The sequence below is a fragment of the Lepus europaeus genome, chromosome 3 (assembly GCF_033115175.1).
Source record: "Lepus europaeus isolate LE1 chromosome 3, mLepTim1.pri, whole genome shotgun sequence".
NCBI lineage: Eukaryota > Metazoa > Chordata > Mammalia > Lagomorpha > Leporidae > Lepus > Lepus europaeus.
In genome coordinates, this window is record NC_084829.1 from 45,121,112 (window position 1) to 45,140,070 (window position 18,959).

At 41.2% G+C, this 18,959-nt stretch overlaps 1 protein-coding gene across 2 annotated transcripts in view; it reads right to left on the reverse strand.

The window, feature by feature from the left end:
* The window catches only part of SUPT3H (SPT3 homolog, SAGA and STAGA complex component), a 493,606-nt gene extending 475,645 nt beyond the window's left edge, over positions 1-17,961 (reverse strand). Inside the window, exons 1-3 of one of the 2 annotated variants that reach the window (XM_062186206.1) lie at positions 17,704-17,961; positions 12,498-12,536; positions 1,832-1,932 (exon numbers count right to left, since the gene is read on the reverse strand). In XM_062186206.1, the coding sequence (XP_062042190.1) occupies positions 1,832-1,932 (101 nt within the window). In that variant the 5' untranslated portion in view covers positions 12,498-12,536; positions 17,704-17,961. The remainder of the gene's footprint in view (positions 1-1,831; positions 1,933-12,497; positions 12,537-17,703) is intronic. The other variant, XM_062186207.1, reaches the window with a different exon arrangement.
* Between the last annotated feature and the right edge of the window lie 998 nt (positions 17,962-18,959).

The window sequence follows — 18,959 nt, forward strand, 5'->3', positions numbered from 1 at the left end:
CAAAAGAAAAAATTATGCTCTACACCTTGCTTCTTATAAAGGCTTGTTTTAAAATCAGAAGTAAAACTTTTTTCATAAAGGGCCATATAATAAAACTTTCAGCTTTACAACCCATATAGTCATTGTCACAAACACTCAACTGCCATGTAGCATGAAAGCAGCAACAGATGACAGATACGTGATTAAGCATGGCTATAACAAAATAAAACTTTATTTACAAAAATAAGAAGAAAGTACATAGCCTTGCTTTACTGACCTCTGCTATAGATTACCTGTTCTTTATTAACAGATATATTGTTTTAATAAATACTTCAAAATTTGGTATAAGGTGGTGAGATTTGCTTTAAAATACTCACTGAAAGAAAAATAAAAAGTAAGAAGAAAGGTTAAGTAAGACTGGTAAAACACATTTATAGTTAAGGCTAGATGATGAGTATATGGAGTTCATTATTCTATCTTCTATAATTTTAAAGGGTTAAAAATTCAAAATTAGAAATTTCAAAAATGCAAATTAAATCTTCAAGTAAGCTCTACAGAGAATTTCTTTACATTATAAAATATGCTTAATATTTTTAAATATAAGTAACAAAACATAAAAGATTCTTCACATAAAATCACCAAGCTAATAGTGAAAAAAAACTAATCCACCAAAGTGTATACAAGTATAAATTCTTAAGATTTCCATAGTTTAAAATACAGACTCACATCCTACAGCTCCTAAATTACTATGTTTATTTTATTCCCATCTTAACTAACAAAAGGTATCATAAATTTTTCATTTTAGAATATAATTTTTATGAGAAATATATTAGGTTTATCAATTTTAAAATAAATGCAATTTTTTATTTCTCAACTTAAATTGTAGAAAAATAAATATTAACAGATATAACCCAAATAAATGCACATTTAGGATCTTTAATAAGGTGAAAAGAATCTTGAGACCATAAAGTTTGAGAAACTATGACCTCAACATTTTCAAGGCTATTTAAAGTATGTTTACCAAGCAACTAATAGATATATGTTCAAACTCATTTTATCTTTAAATAATAATCATCATATAGTGGAGTTAATCTACTATGAAGGCTGTATCAGTAAACACCCACAAGAAGACATGTAAATCATCCACAGAAATATTCTTCTAAACTACCTGAGAAGTCATGAATAACGTATCCAAAGGAAAAGAATATATAATGTGTTCCCCATCCCATGTAAATGATTGTCTCTTGAACCAATAGTAAAGAAACAATAAACATTTCCAATAAATATGCTTTCTCATCAATTAAGACGTAGACTCACTCAATGCAAGAAGTCAGAAATCAAACTGAATTGAGCCTTAGGAAAGAAATCTTAAGGCCTCTGCAATTTGTCAAAGATTAAATAAATATGTTTTTTAAAAGTTCTAAGCTTTTTCCCAACATTATGATAAACAGCAGTTTCAAATATTATAAAAACTAAAAAATAAATTAGGCTCACAGAGTATTATCACATTTGAAAAAAATCAGAATTTCTCCAAAAATTTCAACTATTCCAAAAAACAAGTATAATCAGTTTCAAAATCTTCTAAATATGAAGCTAAAATAGCAATAAACAACCCATAACATAAATCTGAGCAAGTAATAATTATATCAAATGTTTATAGATGATCATTTATTCCATTTTGTATAAAGATGAACTCATACTCATTTTTCAAATACAGTACCACTGTAGCATTTTTAAACAATTTTGCCTCTTCTACTTAAGTACAAGATATTTTCAAGTTTTATAAATGTTATTTCTGTTGTCTTTCATCAACATGAACAGTATCAGCAATAGCATGCAGAGATATACTTACATCATACTCTGTAATTCTGCCACGAAGCTTATAGACTTCCCTGTACTTCTTCCACTATTTGAAGTGGCAGTAGACATTGGGCTAGCTGCAGTACTATTCATCTAAATAAGAAGGAGAAATAAAGCTTACAAACTGTTTCAAACTATAAGACAATGTATTAAAAATGTAAGCAATTATAAAATCAAGAAGTAAAATTTGAAATTTCTGATTATTTGGTTTGCATATGTCTGATTTATTTATACTTAATATTCATTATTAAAATGAAATAGTAAGGTAGAAAAGACTGCTCAATTAAGACATCAACTATTCACTTTAGTGATAATTGGCAGTAAGCAATATAACAAAAAAATTCATTAAAATGTTTTAATAGAGCTTAATTGTTCAAAATGTGTTTCAGGGAGCCCTAAGATTCATTAATGACACTTCAGGGAGTTCACAATGGCCCCCAAAGATACATACTCCCTTGCTTCATCTGACCACCAAAACAATAATGATTTTTCTATTTCATGTATGAGAGTTCCATGTAAGATTTCATTTTAAAAAAGAGTGCCACTACTGTAAAATACAAAGTTAAAAAAATATGGGGGGCCGGAGCTATAACGCAGGTTAATCCTCTGCCTGCAGCTTGGGCATCCCCATAGGGGTGCCCATTCATGTCCCAGCTGCTCCTCTTCCAATCCAGCTCCCTGCTTATGGCCTGGGAAAGCAGAAGATGGCCCAGGCACTTCAGTCCCTGCACTCACATGGGAGACCCGAAAGAAGCTCCTGGCTTCAGATTGGCCCAGCTGCCACCGTTGGAGACATTTGGGGAGTGAACCAGTGGATAGAGTACCTTTCTCTCTATCTCTCCCTCTCCCTCTGTCTGTAACTCTACCTCTCAAGTAAATAAATAAAATCTTAAAGAAAAGAAAAAGAAAAGGAAAGAAAAGAAAAAAGAAAAAACTACAACAGGGCCTGTGATCTGGCCTAGTGGTTAAGATGCCTCTTAGAATGCACACATCGTATATGGGAGTGCCTGGTACCTAAGCCGAGCTCGATTCCCAGGGTGATGGCTCAAGTGGTAGAGTCCCTGTTACCATGTGGAAGACCTGAATTGAATCAGTGGATGTGAGTGAGCAATGGAGCCAGCTCACTTTCTTTCTCCCTAGCACGCACACAGGCTAGCTCTCTCTGGCTGGCTGTCTCTCTGCCTCTCAGATGAATTAAAGAAAGAAAACTAAAGCAGAATCTACTGTAATGTAAACTAAAAATATTATCTCAAAAACTAAAGAGGAAGGAAGGACGGAAAAAAGGATGGATGGATGGATGGATGGATGGAAGGAAGGAAGGAAGGAAGGAAGGAAAAAGAACAGAAAAAAAGAAAAGAAAGAGGGAGAGAGAAAGGGAATATCATTATATTCTTGGAATTTTATCTTCGAACTATATTCAATCTATTAAAAAATAAAAATAAAAATTTTAAATAAAAATTTTTTAAAAAGCAGAATCAAATTCCCATTAAGCGTAAAACACAAATAAGATCAATCAACAGCAAAAGTAAACATGATAATGTATAATATTACAGGCAAATAACTCATCCAATTTAAAACATGGCATTTTCCCTCATAAAACTAAGCTGATGTATGAGAAAACTAGATGCCAATCCTAATGTGTGCCATTTTGATTAATGTATACAACATTAAATAAATACAAATTAAACAAAATAACATTAGAGTCATGAAAGAAGGTATATCCTCAATTATCACATAGTAAGTCCCAAAAATAAGTATTACTTCATCTGTGTACATAGATTTTGAAATGTTATAATGTTCCCTTAAAATAAAAATTCTGAAGAAAATAAAAAGTGTGCAACATATAATAAAATACAGCAGTACAGAGAACTCTAGGTATAAAGACTAAGAGGGTAGGTTCTGCAGTCAGACTGCCTAGGTTCAAAACATGGCTCTGCTACTTTGCTAGACCTTTGAGCAAGATATTTCTTTGCTTCCTCATCTGTAAAACAGGAATGACTGTTCTACCCTCTTAATGGAGTTGTGAGAATTAAATGAATAACATATACAAGATTCAGAACATTACTCAGCACACAGTAAGTACATAATTAATGCTGGCTATTATAAGCAAAAGAAAAGACATCAAGAATTCCCCTTCTTAACCTTCTTATAAATTTAGATTATTCATATCTCACAATCATACAAGTTCAAACACCTTGAATACTTTCACTAAAAGACATCAATTTCAACAAATATTAAGTAGTTTTCTTATAAAGTAAGTTCGGTTTTCAGTTTTGACAAACCTACAACTATTAGTCTATCCAGCTCAAACTCTCAACCCTGTGGTGTGTGTTTGGCATAGTGGTGAAGACACCACTGGGATGTCAGCATCCCATACTGAGTGTCTGGATGCAGCTCCTATCTCCACTCCTGATTTCAGCTTCCCTGGTAACATGAACCCTAGAAAGCAGCAGGTAATGGCTCAAGTAGCTGGTTCTTTGCCATCCACACTGGAGACCTGGACTGAGTTCCCAGTCCCAGCATTGGCCTGGCCCACTCCAGGATGTTGCAGGTATTTGGGAGTGAACCAGTGCATGGAAGAGATCTATCTCTATCTCTATCTCTGTATCTCTTTCCCCCGCCCCATCTCTGTCTCTTTGCCTTTCAAATGAATAAGATACATCTTTTAAAAAAATATTTAATTCTCACACTCTTATCTTTGACTCCTGCTGAGCCCTATTTTTTTTTTTAAATATTTACTTATTTATTTGAAAGGCAGAGCTAGAGAGAGAGAGAGAGAAAGAGAGAGAGAGAAGCATACGCAAGCACATTTCTCCATCCATGGTCCACTCCTCAAATGGCCACAATGGCCAGAACTGGACCAATCCAAAGCCAGAAGCCCCCTCGGGATCTCTACATGGGTGCAGGGGCCCAAATACTTAGGCCATCTTCTGCTGCTCTCCCAGGCCATTAGCAGGGAGCTGAATAGGAAGTGCAGCAGCCAGGACTTGAGCCGATGCCCACATGGGATGCCAGCACTGCAAGAAGCAGCTTCACCTGCTACACCACAGCATCAGCCAGGAGCCCTATTATTATCATTTTTAAGATTTATTTATTTTATTTGAAGGCAGAGTTACAGAGAGGCAGAGGCAGAGAGAGAACGAGAAAGAGAGAGAGAGAGAGATCTTTCATTCACTGGTTCACTCCCCAGATGGCCGCAATGGCTGGAGCTGCGCTGATCAGAGAAGCCAGGAGCCAGGAGGTTCTTCCATGTCTCCTATGCAGGTGCAAGGACCCAAGGACTTGGGCCATCTTCTACTGCTTTCCCAGACCATAGCAGAGAGCTGGATCAGAAGTAGAGCAGCCAGGACTCAAACTGGTGCCCATATGGGATGCCAGCACTGCAGGCAGCAATTTTACCCGCAACGCTACAGTGCCAGCCCCAACCCCTATTATTTTGAAAGAAGACAGGGGCCGGCACTGTGGCTCAGCAGGTTAAAGCCACAGTCTGCAGCAATCACATCCCATGTGGGCACCAGTTCAAGTCCCAGCTGCTCCACTTTTTTTTTTTTTTTTTTTTGACAGGCAGCATGGACAGTGAGAGAGAGAGAGACAGAGACAAAGGTCTTCCTTTTGCCGTTGGTTCACCCTCCAATGGCCGCCGCGGTAGGCGCAGCGTGCTGATCCGATGGCAGGAGCCAGGTGCTTCTCCTGGTCTCCCATGGGGTGCAGGGCCCAAGGACTTGGGCCATCCTCCACTGCACTCCCAGGCCACAGCAGAGAGCTGGCCTGGAAGAAAGGCAACCGGGACAGCATCGGTGCCCCGACCAAGACTAGAACCCAGTGTGCCAGCGCCGCAAGGCAGAGGATTAGCCTAGTGAGCCGCGGCACCGGCGTAGCTGCTCCACTTTCAATCCAACTCCCTGCTAATGCACCCTCCCTTTTTTTTTTTTTTTTAAAGATTTATTTTATTTATTATGACATTGCAGGCATTTGGGGAGTGAATCAGACTATGGGAGCCCACATGCTCTTGCACTCATTCTTGCTGTCTCTGTCTCTCTCTCTCTGCCTCCCAAACAAGTAAAAAACTTTTTTTAAAATAATGGAAAAAATTAACACAGAGAACCTAAACCAAGTACACACTCACCAAGGGCCGAGATGATAGACAGGCTGGGCTTCAATAAAGGAAACTGGAAAAAAAGCTACCCAGTTCACTGCCTGAGATGAGCTTTATATCACACTTCTGAGAAGTCAGCAAGACAAACATGTAAGACAAGCAGCACATTAGCTAAGTGACTAGATCTAGAATATTCCAATATCCCTCTGGTCTAGTCTGAGGGCCCAAAAGGCCAGGCCAAAACCACCAGAGAATACAAGAACAGAGAAAAAGAGGGAAAAGAAGAAAATTGCACTCAAATTTAACCTGACAATCAAAATTCTCAAACACATAGAATCTAATGCCAAAAAAGACCATCATTTCTTTAAGCTTAAATTTGTTCTATTTTTCATAAAGATTTTTGGAATAAGTATTTTTCGTACAAATGACATAAGAAAAGAAGCATTACCATTTGAAACCTGAGTTTAAAGAAAAATGGCAGGCCGGCACCGTGGCTCAACAAGCTAATCCTCCAATTAGCGGCGCCGGCACACCGGGTTCTAGTTCCGGTAGGGGCGCCGGATTCTGTCCCGGTTGCCCCTCTTCCAGGCCAGCTCTCTGCTGTGGCCAGGGAGTGCAGTGGAGGATGGCCCAAGTCCTTGGGCTCTGCACCCCATGGGAGACCAGGAGAAGCACCTGGCTCCTGCCTTCGGATCAGTGAACCAACAGCAAAAGGAAGACCTTTCTCTGTCTCTCTCTCTCTCTCTCACCATCCACTCTGCCTGTCAAAAAAAAAAAAAAGAAGAAGAAGAAAAATGGCATCACCTTCCAAGACTGGGGCAAAATAGAAAGAAACCAAAGATTTCCACAAACAGCTGTAGAATCAGAACACGCTTTACAAAAACAAACAAACAAAAAAGAATGCTGGATTTCTAGAAGACTTCAGAAAATGCTCCCCTGATGTCTCAACAGCTGACTGACAGAGATATCTTTGATAAAATGTTAAAGATTATGTATCAATCCTAACCTCAAAATACAGTTATGATTTGAGTTGACAAACATCACATTATATACATTTCATTTTGTGAAACTATCTTATGGCCAAATGTACTGAGACACTGCTGGAGCAATCTTTCCCTTTTTTCATTTTCAAATCCACTCACCCTGTTTTCTTTCTGAAGAGAAGGTATTTTATAAAGCAAATTCATATTAAAACCATAGCTTTCTTCAGTTGTCTCCCTACTGCAAATGTAAAGGGTTCTAAACCTTGTTTATTATAACCATGATCATCCTTTCACAGTCAAGTTACTTAGTTTTTAAATCAAACAGGTGAATAACATTTTTCTTGACATGATGAGCTGATAGCTCATTAGATTCTTTAAAATAATTATTTCCCGTACCCATATTTTGTTTGATGATTTAGGTAATTAACTTCTTTAGACATTAACTTCTTTACACATCAAAGTTCTATCATTTTCAAATGCTTTATTTCCTTTCTTCCAGACATTTAAAAAAAAGTCTGTTAGAAGCAGGAGGACTCAAGTCAATTTTCTCTAATAAATACAGTTAACATGGAACTGAAAACCTACTGTAATCTTCTCAATGGGTTAATGTCCTGCAGTTGTTTCAACTTTCAATTGAAATGCAGCTGTTTGCCATATTTTACAAAATGAATTCAGATGTGCAGATTGGGACCTAGATTATTTCAACATGCCAGTTAAAATGTGAACCCAAGGAAAAGGTTCATTTCTGATTAATACTATTTAAACCTGATCATTAAACCAATAACTAGTATTAAGTCACACCTGTAAAATCCTGTCCCAGACAAGAAAAAAATCAACTTTTTAATTTAAAACAATGGAATTTAAGGATATACCGTCTTCCTCAGAAAATACTGATACAAAAAAACGAAGTTATAATTCTAGTAAAATTGCGCACCACAAATATTGCAAACAAAATGCAGTAAACAAGTTATGTTATCAAGTTTCTATTTAGAGCTCATATTTGTGGTGACTAAGTGATCAAAGAAGAAATATCATGAAGTATCTTTAAGCTTAGAAGACCTAAAGGAGTTGGGAACCTTATTATTAGTTCCTGCACCCTCAAAGCAACATTAAAATCTAGACTGTGAAATCTATCAGTCAACCCACTAATTAAAAACTAATGGAATGTTTTTATCATTTCTTCAATCATCATTGCTGAGGAAAAATAATTTAGCCAACCTATATACTGATCCTGAGAATCTACAGTCTCAATCCTAATCACTGGTATACTGAACAACCCACATAATATAAAAATAAAAAATTTTTATAATTAGAAAATTTCCATTTCCACAAATCTTTAAAGGGAGGAAGCAATTATGTTCAACCAACACTATTATACATTGCATTTTACTTTTGTAAAAAAAAACCTCAATGTACATCATGATCTAAATTTCTCGATATGAAAAATAATACCCAGCAGTCACCGAACCTCTGAGGATGCAAAAAATATCAAATGTTAAAGTACCTATAAAAAGTCTGTATCTAGTGTCTGGAGTAACACAGTGGTAATTCCAATATACTTCTATATGCACCACTTCAAGCAGACTTTGAAAGATATAAAAAGGGGCAGGCATTATGGTGCAGAGGGTTAACCAGCCGCCTGTAACACCAGCATCCTACAGGAGCACCAGTTCAAGTCCAACTACTCCACTTCCTACATAGCTCCCTGCAAATGTGCCTGGGAAAGCAGCAGAGGAAGGACCAAGTACTTGGGCTCCTTCACCCACATGTGAGACCAGATAGAGTTTCTGGCTCCTGGATTTGACATGGCCCAGCCCTAGCCATTGCAGCCATTGGGGAATGAACCAGCAGATGGAAGATTTCTCGGTCTCTCTCTACCTCTCTCCATAGCTCTGCCTTTCAAATAATTTTTTTTAAAAATCTTAATTTAAAAAAAAAGTTTTTTTTAAAAAAACCTGATTTTCAAACTTGTCTAAAAGCAGTCACATCTGTCCTCCTCAATCTTTTTTCTATAGCAATGAAATCAGGCATTCAGTGTCTTCCAAACTACCCAATGTATTTCTGAACTTCTCTCCTACACTTCTTCCTGCTTCTAGTACCTTTTGAAAAAATGCAACACCTCTTCACCTACCCAAATCCAAAAATCAGATCTAAGCTCAGCATCTCCAAGAAGTATTCCTAGTTACAAAACCATAAGGAATTCTCCTGTCTTTAACATCTAACTATTTTAGTTTACTAATTATGTTAACTTAGTATTACATTATTTTACTATAATTAACATATTAATAACAAACCTCTATTCCACACCAAATCCCTCCCCCCAGCTACAGGAGAAGCAAGCATCTACTTTACAAATAAACAGGGAATTTAGTAACTCCCTCCTCTTTTTTTAAAAAAAAAAATGTATTTATTTACTTGAAAGGCAGAGTTACAAGGAGGCAGAGAGAGAGGTCTTCCATCAGATGGTTTTCTCCCAAGATGGCCGCAACGGCCGGAGCTGTGCCTATCCGAAGCCAGGAGCTTCTTCTGGGTCTTCCACAGGGGTACAGGGGCCCAAGGACTTGGGCCATCTTCTATATTTCCCCAGGTCATAGCAGAAAGCTGGATCAGAAGTGGAGAAGCTAGGACTCAAACCAGTGTCCATATGGGATGCTGGTGCTATAGGAGGTGGCTTTACCTGCTATGCCATAGCGCTGGCCCCCTTTACTCCCTCCGCTTATAAGAATGGTACCTTCTTATTTAAAGGTAACACTACTTATACCTTGGGTTATTATCATAACTTATTTATTGGGCACCTGCTACAGGCCACACACTGCCATAAGAGGTAGGGATATACTAATGACTAAGCCAGACAAAAAGAAATTCATTGTCATGAAGGAGTAAAGCACATTAATAAATGTAACTTGAGATTATGACAAATGCTGTGAAAACAAATAAATTTCAACCAGGAGGTGAAATTTAGCATAAGACCTCAATGAAACTCAGGAAAGGGTGCTGGAGAACTTTCAAGTCAAAAAAAAAAAAAACAAAAAACAAAGTACCAAGTTTTCCTAAGGACAGTGTACAGCAAAGTGAACAAAGAGGCAGTAGAAGATAAGATCTGAGAGGTAGCAATACACACATCTCCTAAAGCTCTGTAGGCAAAAAGGTGACATTTTCCTGGAGTAGGCATTTGGACTAGAGGTTAAGATGCTGCTGGGTTGGGCAGGCACTGTGGCATAGTGGATAAAGCTGCTACCTGCACTGCTGCCACCATATGGGTACTGGTTCGAGTCCCGGATGCTCCACTTCTGATCCAGCTCCCTCTTACAGCTTGGGAAAGTAGTGGAAGATGGCCCAAGTCTTTGGGCCCCTGCACCCACATGGGAGACCTGGAGCAGGCTCCCAGTTCCTGGCTTGATTGGCCATTGTACCAGAGCTGTCTGGCTGTTGCAGTCATTTGGGGAGTGAACTTGCATATGGAAGATCTCTGCCTCTCAAGTAAACAAATAAATATTTTAAAAAGGGGGTGGGGGGTAGGGGGGTGGCGCTGTGGCACAGTGGGTTAACGCCCTGGCCTGAAATGCCAACATCCCATTTCAAGACCCGGCTGCTCCACTTCCTATCCAGCTCTCTGCTGTGGCCCGGGAAAGCAGTAGAAGATGGCCCAAGTCCTTGGGCCCCTGCACCCATGTGGGAGACCGGGAAGAAGCTCTTGGCTCCTGGCTTCAGATTGGCACAGCTCCGGCCATTGCAGCCACCTGGGGAAGTGAACCAGCAGATGGAAGACATCTCTCTCTCTCTCTGCCTCTCTTCTCTCTGTGTAACTCTTTCAAATAAATAAATAAATCTTCATTTAAAAAAACACATTTCCGCCCAGCGCCGTGGCTTAACAGGCTAATCCTCCACCTTGCGGCGCCGGCACACCGGGTTCTAGTCCCGGTTGCCCCTCTTCCAGGCCAGCTCTCTGCTATGGCCCGGGAAGGCAGTGGAGGATGGCCCAAGTCCCTGGGCCCTGCACCCGCATGGGAGACCAGGAGAAGCACCTGGCTCCTGCCTTCGGATCAGCGTGATGCACCGGCCGCAGTGGGCATTGGAGGGTGAACCAATGGCAAAGGAAGACCTTTCTCTCTGTCTCTCTCTCACTATCCACTCTGCCTGTCAAAAAAAAAAAACAAAAAACCACATTTCCAAAAATATGCTCATGATACCAAAAAGCTCTCATTACCATCTAGTCCTTTTGGAAAGGGCAAATACAATTCCCATAAACTCTAAAGTTATTTAACACTACAATTATCATCAGGATAGTAGAAAGATAGCAACAAGTCAAAAAAACAAAAAACAAAAGACGCTGCTTGGGATGTGCACATCCCTTACCAGAGTGTCCGCTACACTTCCAATCCCAGCTTTGTGCTGATGCACATCCTGGGAAACAGCAGAAGATGATGGATCAAATAGTTGGGTCCTGGCTTACCCACAAGAGACCTAGAGTGAAGTCCAGCTCCTGGCTCCCAGTTTTGACATGACCGAGCCTAGGCTGCTGTAGGCATCGGGGGAGAAAACCAGTGGATGAGAGCCCACCCTCTGTATATCTCCCTCTCTCTCTCATTTACTCACTCCACCTCTCAAATAATGTTTCAAATTTTTACTTCAATGTTATGTAACCCTATTAGATAAACAGAAAACAGAAGTTAGTTACTTGAAATGGTCTAGGTTTTTTCTTTGCTTTACAAGTAAATTAACTAAAGAAAAAACTTTTAAGTAAAATACAAAGATAACTCCAGCTACTGTGAGAATGTACTATAAGGGAGCAAGGCTTCTCAAAGAAACCAGCTAGGAAGTTATTGACATTATGCAAACAAAAAGTCACTGGCTCAAATTAATGTACCAAGTGGTCATGACGACAAATGGTCAATTTCCAGAATATATTTTAAAGGCAGAGCTGACCTGCTGATGGATTAAACACTGAGTATGAGAAGAAACAACAGATTGAATAGTGGTTCCATTTACTGAGATCAAGAACACTGGAAAGGAAAAAGCCAGGAGTTCAGTTCAAACTACGTCAAATTTGAGAAGATTATGAGAGTACTCCAAGAGCTCATGGAAGGAGCCAGTGTTGTAGCAGCAGGTTAAGCTTCTGCTTTCAACACTACCATCCCATATAGGTGCTGGCTGGTGTCCCGGCTTCTCCACTTCCCATCCAGCTCCTTGTTAATGCGCCTGAGAAACAACACAAAATGGCCCAAGTACTTGGATCCCTGCCACCCACATGGGAGACCTGGATGAAGCTCCTGGTTCCTGGCTTCAGCCTAGCCCAGCCCTGACCATTGCAGCCAATTGGAGTAGGGTTGGTGGGGAGGGGCATGGAAGATTTCTCTTTCTCTGTATCTTCCTCTCTGTAACTCTGCCTTTCAAATAAATATATAAGTTTAAAAAAAAGAAAAGAAAAGAAAGAAAAACACAGAAAATGGAACTGAAATAAGTAACTTTCATGCAAAAAATTTTTGAAATCATTTATATGTAGGATCTTCAAAAAGTTCGTGGAAATGTAGTTTATCTAAACATAGATTTTAAAATGTTTCAAACCAAAATAAACTTACCTTTTAATTCCACTTTTTTCCACAAACTCTTTGAAGTACCTGTGAATGAGATATTCAAGTGGAGATGAAATCCTGCAGAAGCTTTGTGGGAGATATTATAAGGGGGAAAATTAAAATAAAAAGGTTTTTGTTAAGGATTAACCAACATCACAGACCTTCACATGAGGATCAATTAATCTATCTCTTAGTTAAACTTAGTTTCTCCACTTAACAGGAATAATTTCTGTCTCTTCAAGGGAGTGTGAAGACCACAGTGCTTATCACAGGATCACTCAAAAAATATATCTGAATTGGAAATAATATCGAAACATCTTGTAAACTATGAAAATCCTCCCCTTTCTTTCTTTCTAGAAGGAAGCAAGACAGAAGGAGAAAGAGAGATAAAAAGAAACAAACATAGGGTATTTACATATCCTAGTTAGCTGCATGAGTTACAGACATAGGAGCCCAATACATCACTCAGAGACACAAGAGGTTCCATTATCATATTTTCTTCAGTTTCATATTAATGTTACTTTCTCTTCCATGTGCTTTCATACCCAATACTCTCTTATAGAAAAACCAAGCCTCAAAATGAGAAAAAAAAAATATTCTTTGCAAAATGATCCCTAAAGTGCACTGCAAATGCGCTTACCAGATCCAAAAATACACAAAATCTCAATTCTGACAAATAGCACATAACAAGCTTACTTTCCCAATACCAAAACACTGTTGTTTTTATATAAAACTGAGTCACTAATGGTTAACTTTTTAGATATATGAGAAATTTTGGAATCAATTATATTCCTTAGTAAGAAGTAACTGCAATTGACAAGAATGCAAAACAGAAACATGTCCTTTAAACATCAAGATTCTCTTTCAATCTACAGGTTTAATTTAGAAACTTCAGGGCCAGTGCTCTGGCACAGCAGGTTAAAGCCCCAGCACCCTATATGGGTGCCAGTTCAAGTCCTGGCTGCTCCACTTCTGATCCAGCTCCCTGCTAATGCACCTGGAAAAGTATTGGAGGATGGCCCAAGTGCTTGAGCCACTGCACCCATGTGAGAGACCCGGAGGAAGCTCCTGGCTCCTGGTTTCAGCCTGGTCCAGTCCCAGTCATTACAGCCTTTGGGGGAATGAACAAGCAGTCAGAAGACCTCTCTCTCTCTCTCTCTCTCTCTCTCTTTCTCCCTTTCTGTCTCTACCTCTCTCAGTAACTAAGCCTTTCAAGTAAGTAAAAATAAATCTTTTAAAAAAAGAAATATTAGACTTCATGAGAGTTCTATGTTAAATAATTCAAATAATTCAACAATATGTCTAATTTGGTTAAAATACACTTAACACTAAAAAAGAGGAATGAAAGATTCATTGCAAGCATGGTAAAATAAATTAATCTAGAATCTGTAAAAGGTGTCTTCACCTGTTCACATTTTTTGCTCAATCACCCAACAAGACAAACATAAGGGTACTTCAAAGTCTGTGGAAAACTGAATTTAAAAATAAGTTTGGTGCAAAAATTATTTTAAATCCACACATTTTTTTGAAGATTATTTATTTGGAAGTCAGAGCTACAGAGAGGAAAAGACAGAATGAGAAAGAGATCTTCCATCTGCTGGTTCATCACTCAAATGGCCACATCAGCCAGGAGCTTCCTCCAGGTCTCCCACGTGGTGCAGGTGCAGGGGCCCAAGCACTTGGGCCATCCTCCACTGCTTTCCCAGCTGCATTAGCAGGGAGCTGGATGATTAGTGGAGCAGGTAGGACAGGAACAGACACTCACATGGGATGCCAGTGTTGCGGGTGGCAGCTTAGCCTATTATGCTACAGCACGGAACCCAAGAGGAATTTTTATAGTTTAAAAAAGCTTCAGGGCTGGCGCCGCGGCTCACTTGGCTAATCTTCCACCTGCAGCGCAGGCACCCCGGGTTCTAGTCCCGGGTGGGGCACCGGATTCTGTCCTGGTTGCTCCTCTTCCAGTCCAGCTCTCTGCTGTGGCCTGCAAGTGCAGTGGAGGATGGCCCAGGTCCTTGGGCCCTGCACCCGCATGGGAAACCAGGAGGAAGCACCTGGATCCTAGCTTCGGATCAGCGCAGCGTGCCGGCGGTAGCAGCCATATAGGGAGTAAACCAACGGAGGGAAGACCTTTCTTTCTCTCTCCCTCTCTCTCACTAACTCTGCCTGTCAGAAAAAAAAAAAAAAAAAAAAGGCTTCAGAATTATTTCTCTAATAAGATTAGATCTTTATACACAGAAACCTAACTTTTCTTTGGAGTTCTCTACACCAAAAATTCATTTTCTTTTCAGAAAGAACACATGCCGGTGCCGTGGCTCACTAGGCTAATCCTCTGCCTTCGGCGCCGGCACCCCGGGTTCTAGTCCCGGTTGGGGCGCCGGATTCTGTCCTGGTTGCTCCCCTTCCAGTCCAGCTCTCTGCTGTGGCCCGGGAGTGCAGTGGAGGATGGCCCAACTGCTTGGGCCCTGCACCCGCATGGGAGACCAAGAGGAAGCTCCTGGCTCCTGGCTTCGGATCAGCGCAGCGGCCACTTTGGGGGTGAACCAACGGAAAAAGAAAGACCTTTCTCTCTGTCTCTCTCTCTCACTGTCTAATTCTGCCTGTCAAAAAAAATTTTTTAAAAAGGTAGGAAAAAAAAAAAAAAGAACACAAGCTGTCCAAATTTTCTACCCAAAGCAAAATATTTAAATTACCAGTGGATTAAATGGACAAGTCACTTAATAGCCACATACCTCATCTATTAATTAAGCACAAAAGCAGTAACTTTGTAATTGTTCTAGAGTAAGTATATTCCTGAGACTGCAGTATGGTTTATCCTTCTAAAAGTATTTATCACAAATTTCAACAAGTCTAAAAATACAGTGACCATATCAGTACATGGTCTCAATTGGGACTTTTTTTTAATAGTGAAAGGGGATCGATTAATAATTATGCTTGGACAGTCAGGCTTTGAACCATGACTGTCCCAGAAAAAATAAATTATACAGTCACCTGACAAAAAAATAACTCATTCTGATTTTGTATGTTAGGGGCTTTTCTCTGCATATGATTTAAATTCATGAGCTGAAAGTTATTGTTCCAGATCTAAAACAATGTTCATCGGGGCACCGGATTCTGTCCCGGTTGCCCCTCTTCCAGGCCAGCTCTCTGCTGTGGCCAGGGAGTGCAGTGGAGGATGGCCCAAGTTCTTGGGCTCTGCACCCCATGGGAGACCAGGAGAAGCACCTGGCTCCTGCCTTCGGATCAGCGCGATCCGCCAGCCGCGGCGGCCATTGGAGGGTGAACCAATGGTAAAAGGAAGACCTTTCTCTCTGTCTCTCTCTCTCACTGTCCACTCTGCCTGTCAAAAATTTAAAAAAAAAAAAAAATTTTAAAAATTAAAACAATGTTCAGCCTTGAGACCAAGGGCACCATTTTATAGACATTAAGGCTAGGGTTAAGGGTGTTGCCCATAAGTTTTTTGGAAATTTTATTTTCATACCTCACTAGATACAAAAAATTGCTTGAGAAATAAGATACATATTTCAAAGGATCTTTATAATCTTGTGAAACATCACAAAATTTCATTTATCTAAAATGATTGAATACAAATAATTGTAAAAATACTTCTAAAGTGTTCCAATGCTCAAGTTACTTCTAAAATTTATCAAATTGTTTTAGTATATAAAAATTTTAAAAAACACAACGCATTTTTCACATGGAATAAAAATGTTGAAGACTTGAAAACTTTTCACTGAAAATTAACCAAAGTGATACAAGATAGTGGGAAACTCATGAGCACAATACTGTCTAAAACTGTTATAGGAAACTCCCGGTAGTATTGTTATGGCTTTTTTGTTAAATCTGACAGAGCTGTACAACGTAGGAGTCAAAAGAATGCTTTGCTTTAATTTGTCAAGCTGTAAATAAATACAGACCCAGGCTTTGAACTACAGTATTTGAATGAAAGGCATTATTTGAATATAATTATGATTCCCTTAGGCAATAAATGTTCTGAGAGTTGGCTTTAAAACTCAATCCAATCAAGAATTGGAAGGGTTCTCAAAATCTGTATTCTAAACTTACGCTGCCCAGTGCAGTAATGACTAGCCACATGTGGCTGTTTAAATGTAGATTCTAATTAATTTATTAAAATATAAAATAAAAAGTTAAGCTTCTCAGTGGCACTTGTGATGTTTCAAGTGTCCAATGGCTACCACACTGGGATGGCACACATCAGATGGCAGAAAGTTCTATGGGACACTGGGGCTCTAAACCTAGGCATACTTTGCTTGATATCCATACCAAGAAACCTGCAGGAACAAGCGCATCCCATCTCCGAAAAGGACTATCAAGAAACTGCTCCTCACATTCAAACTCAGCCTCTCTGAAGGAATTTCTGAATTCACCGGAAATTCCCTGAGCTCCCTCAATATGGTATTCAAATGCACCTTTGCAAGTGGTCTGCTCTGGGCCTCTTCAGGATCAATATAAACTTTCTTCCGAGCAGAAGCTTATAAACTTGGGGACACACTAACTTATCGACGTGTAGAGCCACAGCATCATGTCCAAGACCGTCTGAGTGTCAGATGTACCCCACCTGCCCCCGTAATTTTCACTCTCACTTGTCGGACATGATTTTTAAAACAAGGTCGCAGTCACTCTGAACTCCTGAAACGTGGAGATCAAGAGTTAGCCAGTAAGCAGGACCAACATCTAGCTGGCGTGTCACGCTCGCAGTCCTGACCCAGGCTACCACGATTGCTAGGCAAACACAGGCTAAGGAACTCGCCCAGGGTCGCAGGGGCGGGCTCACCCCGGCGAGGGCAGAGGTGCCCTCTGTGTTGCATGGAAAGTGGGAGTCCACTAACCCCACCTGACTTCTGCACGGGCTATCGAGCAACAACTGCCTCCTTTAAGGACTCTCCCCGGCAAAGGCTGCCCAGGTGGCACGCGAGCGACGCCCACCCGCAGGCGGGGAGGAGTCAAGAGTCCGGTCCACCGCGGGCGGCGGCGCACCGGCGCGGCGCGGCGCGGGGCCGCAGCCTCACGCAGCCGCCCGCCCTCCGCTCTTCCCGCGCACACGCCGGCGACTCCCGGGAGGCCGCCCTCGAGCCGGGGTCGGGGCGTGGCCGGCGCAGGGGCCCCGCGTCGCCGGGCAGCGTTCGGCGTCCCTCCCGGCGCCCTGAGCGCTCCCCCAGCCGCCCCCCGCGCCGCCCCCCGCGCCCCCTACAACCTCTGCTTTAAGAACACTTGTGGCACGGCTGCGCGTCCCGCGTGGAGACTGTGGGGGTAGAGATGGCGTGGTTTCTCCTGCTGCGGCCCGCGACAGGATTGAAAAGGGGCGGGGAGGGGGGGCGGTGGCAGAGAATCTAGAGAGGAAAAAGGTGACTCGGCTGTGTGGCAGGAGTTGGGGGGGCGCAAGATGGCGTAAGCCCGACTCTGGGGCGGGGGCTGTGCGGACCGAGGAGGTAGCGATCTCGACGCCCCCGGCACTGGCGGCGCAGGCGCATGCGCGTTCGGCCAGGTGGCGCGCGGTCTCGTAGGCTACTTCCGCCACACTTGCCAGGGGGCGGGGCTTCGTGAGGGCCGCGCACAGCCACGCGGCGAGCCGGAGAGCGGGGCGTGCTGGGAGGCTCGTGTGGACGACCTGCGATCTGGCTGGGGTTCTTTGCGCCCTGAGCTCGAGTTCTTTAGCACTGGGGCTGAGAGTCAATAGGGTTGTTGCTGCCTACGGTGACCGACGCTGGAAGTTTGTTTTCAACGCCAGGTCAGAGACTGGCTCATAGCAGCTTCGCCTCAGAAGTGGGGGTGATGGGGGTCTTCGCCGGCTTTCGCGTTGGGGCGGTGACGTCCCTGCTGGCCCTGCCGCCCCCGCTCCCCGGACACTGTCAGGAGGTGCTGGGAGATGGTCCGCGATTAGTTTTCCCCCCAGCTAATTCTGCTAAGCTCAGGCGTTCAAAGACCGTGTTTTTGTTACTGAAAACTCTGTTTGGAGGCTTTTTATGGACGAGCCTATGTTTATTTTTCCTTAGGAAGTTGGCCTGTTCCTCATTTTTTAATCTTACACACACCCCAGTAGTGAACTGTACATCCTGTGCTCGCACGTTTGATCAATGCAGATGTAGTTCTTTAAATTGTATAGTCGTAAAACAATGATTGCGGTTGCTTTCACTCTATGTTTTTTGAAGTCTTATTTATATTTTTAACATTCTTTTCTGGCTGCTTAGGGAAAAACACTAATTATCCATGCTCACATCCACTCAGAACGTCAAATATTATAAGACATTTAATAGGGATTCAACTATTAGGCTTCACATCTTTTTAAGCATTACTGCTTCAGTTATTTTCTTGCTTATGAATAAATGTATTCTGAAATAATCCTTCCTTCCTCCTATTTGCTTATATTGTTTAAAAATAGCAACTTATTTGATTATTTCCTCTGTGGATTGTGGCACTCTTCTGTTAATTTTATGTTTGGTTCTCTTTAAT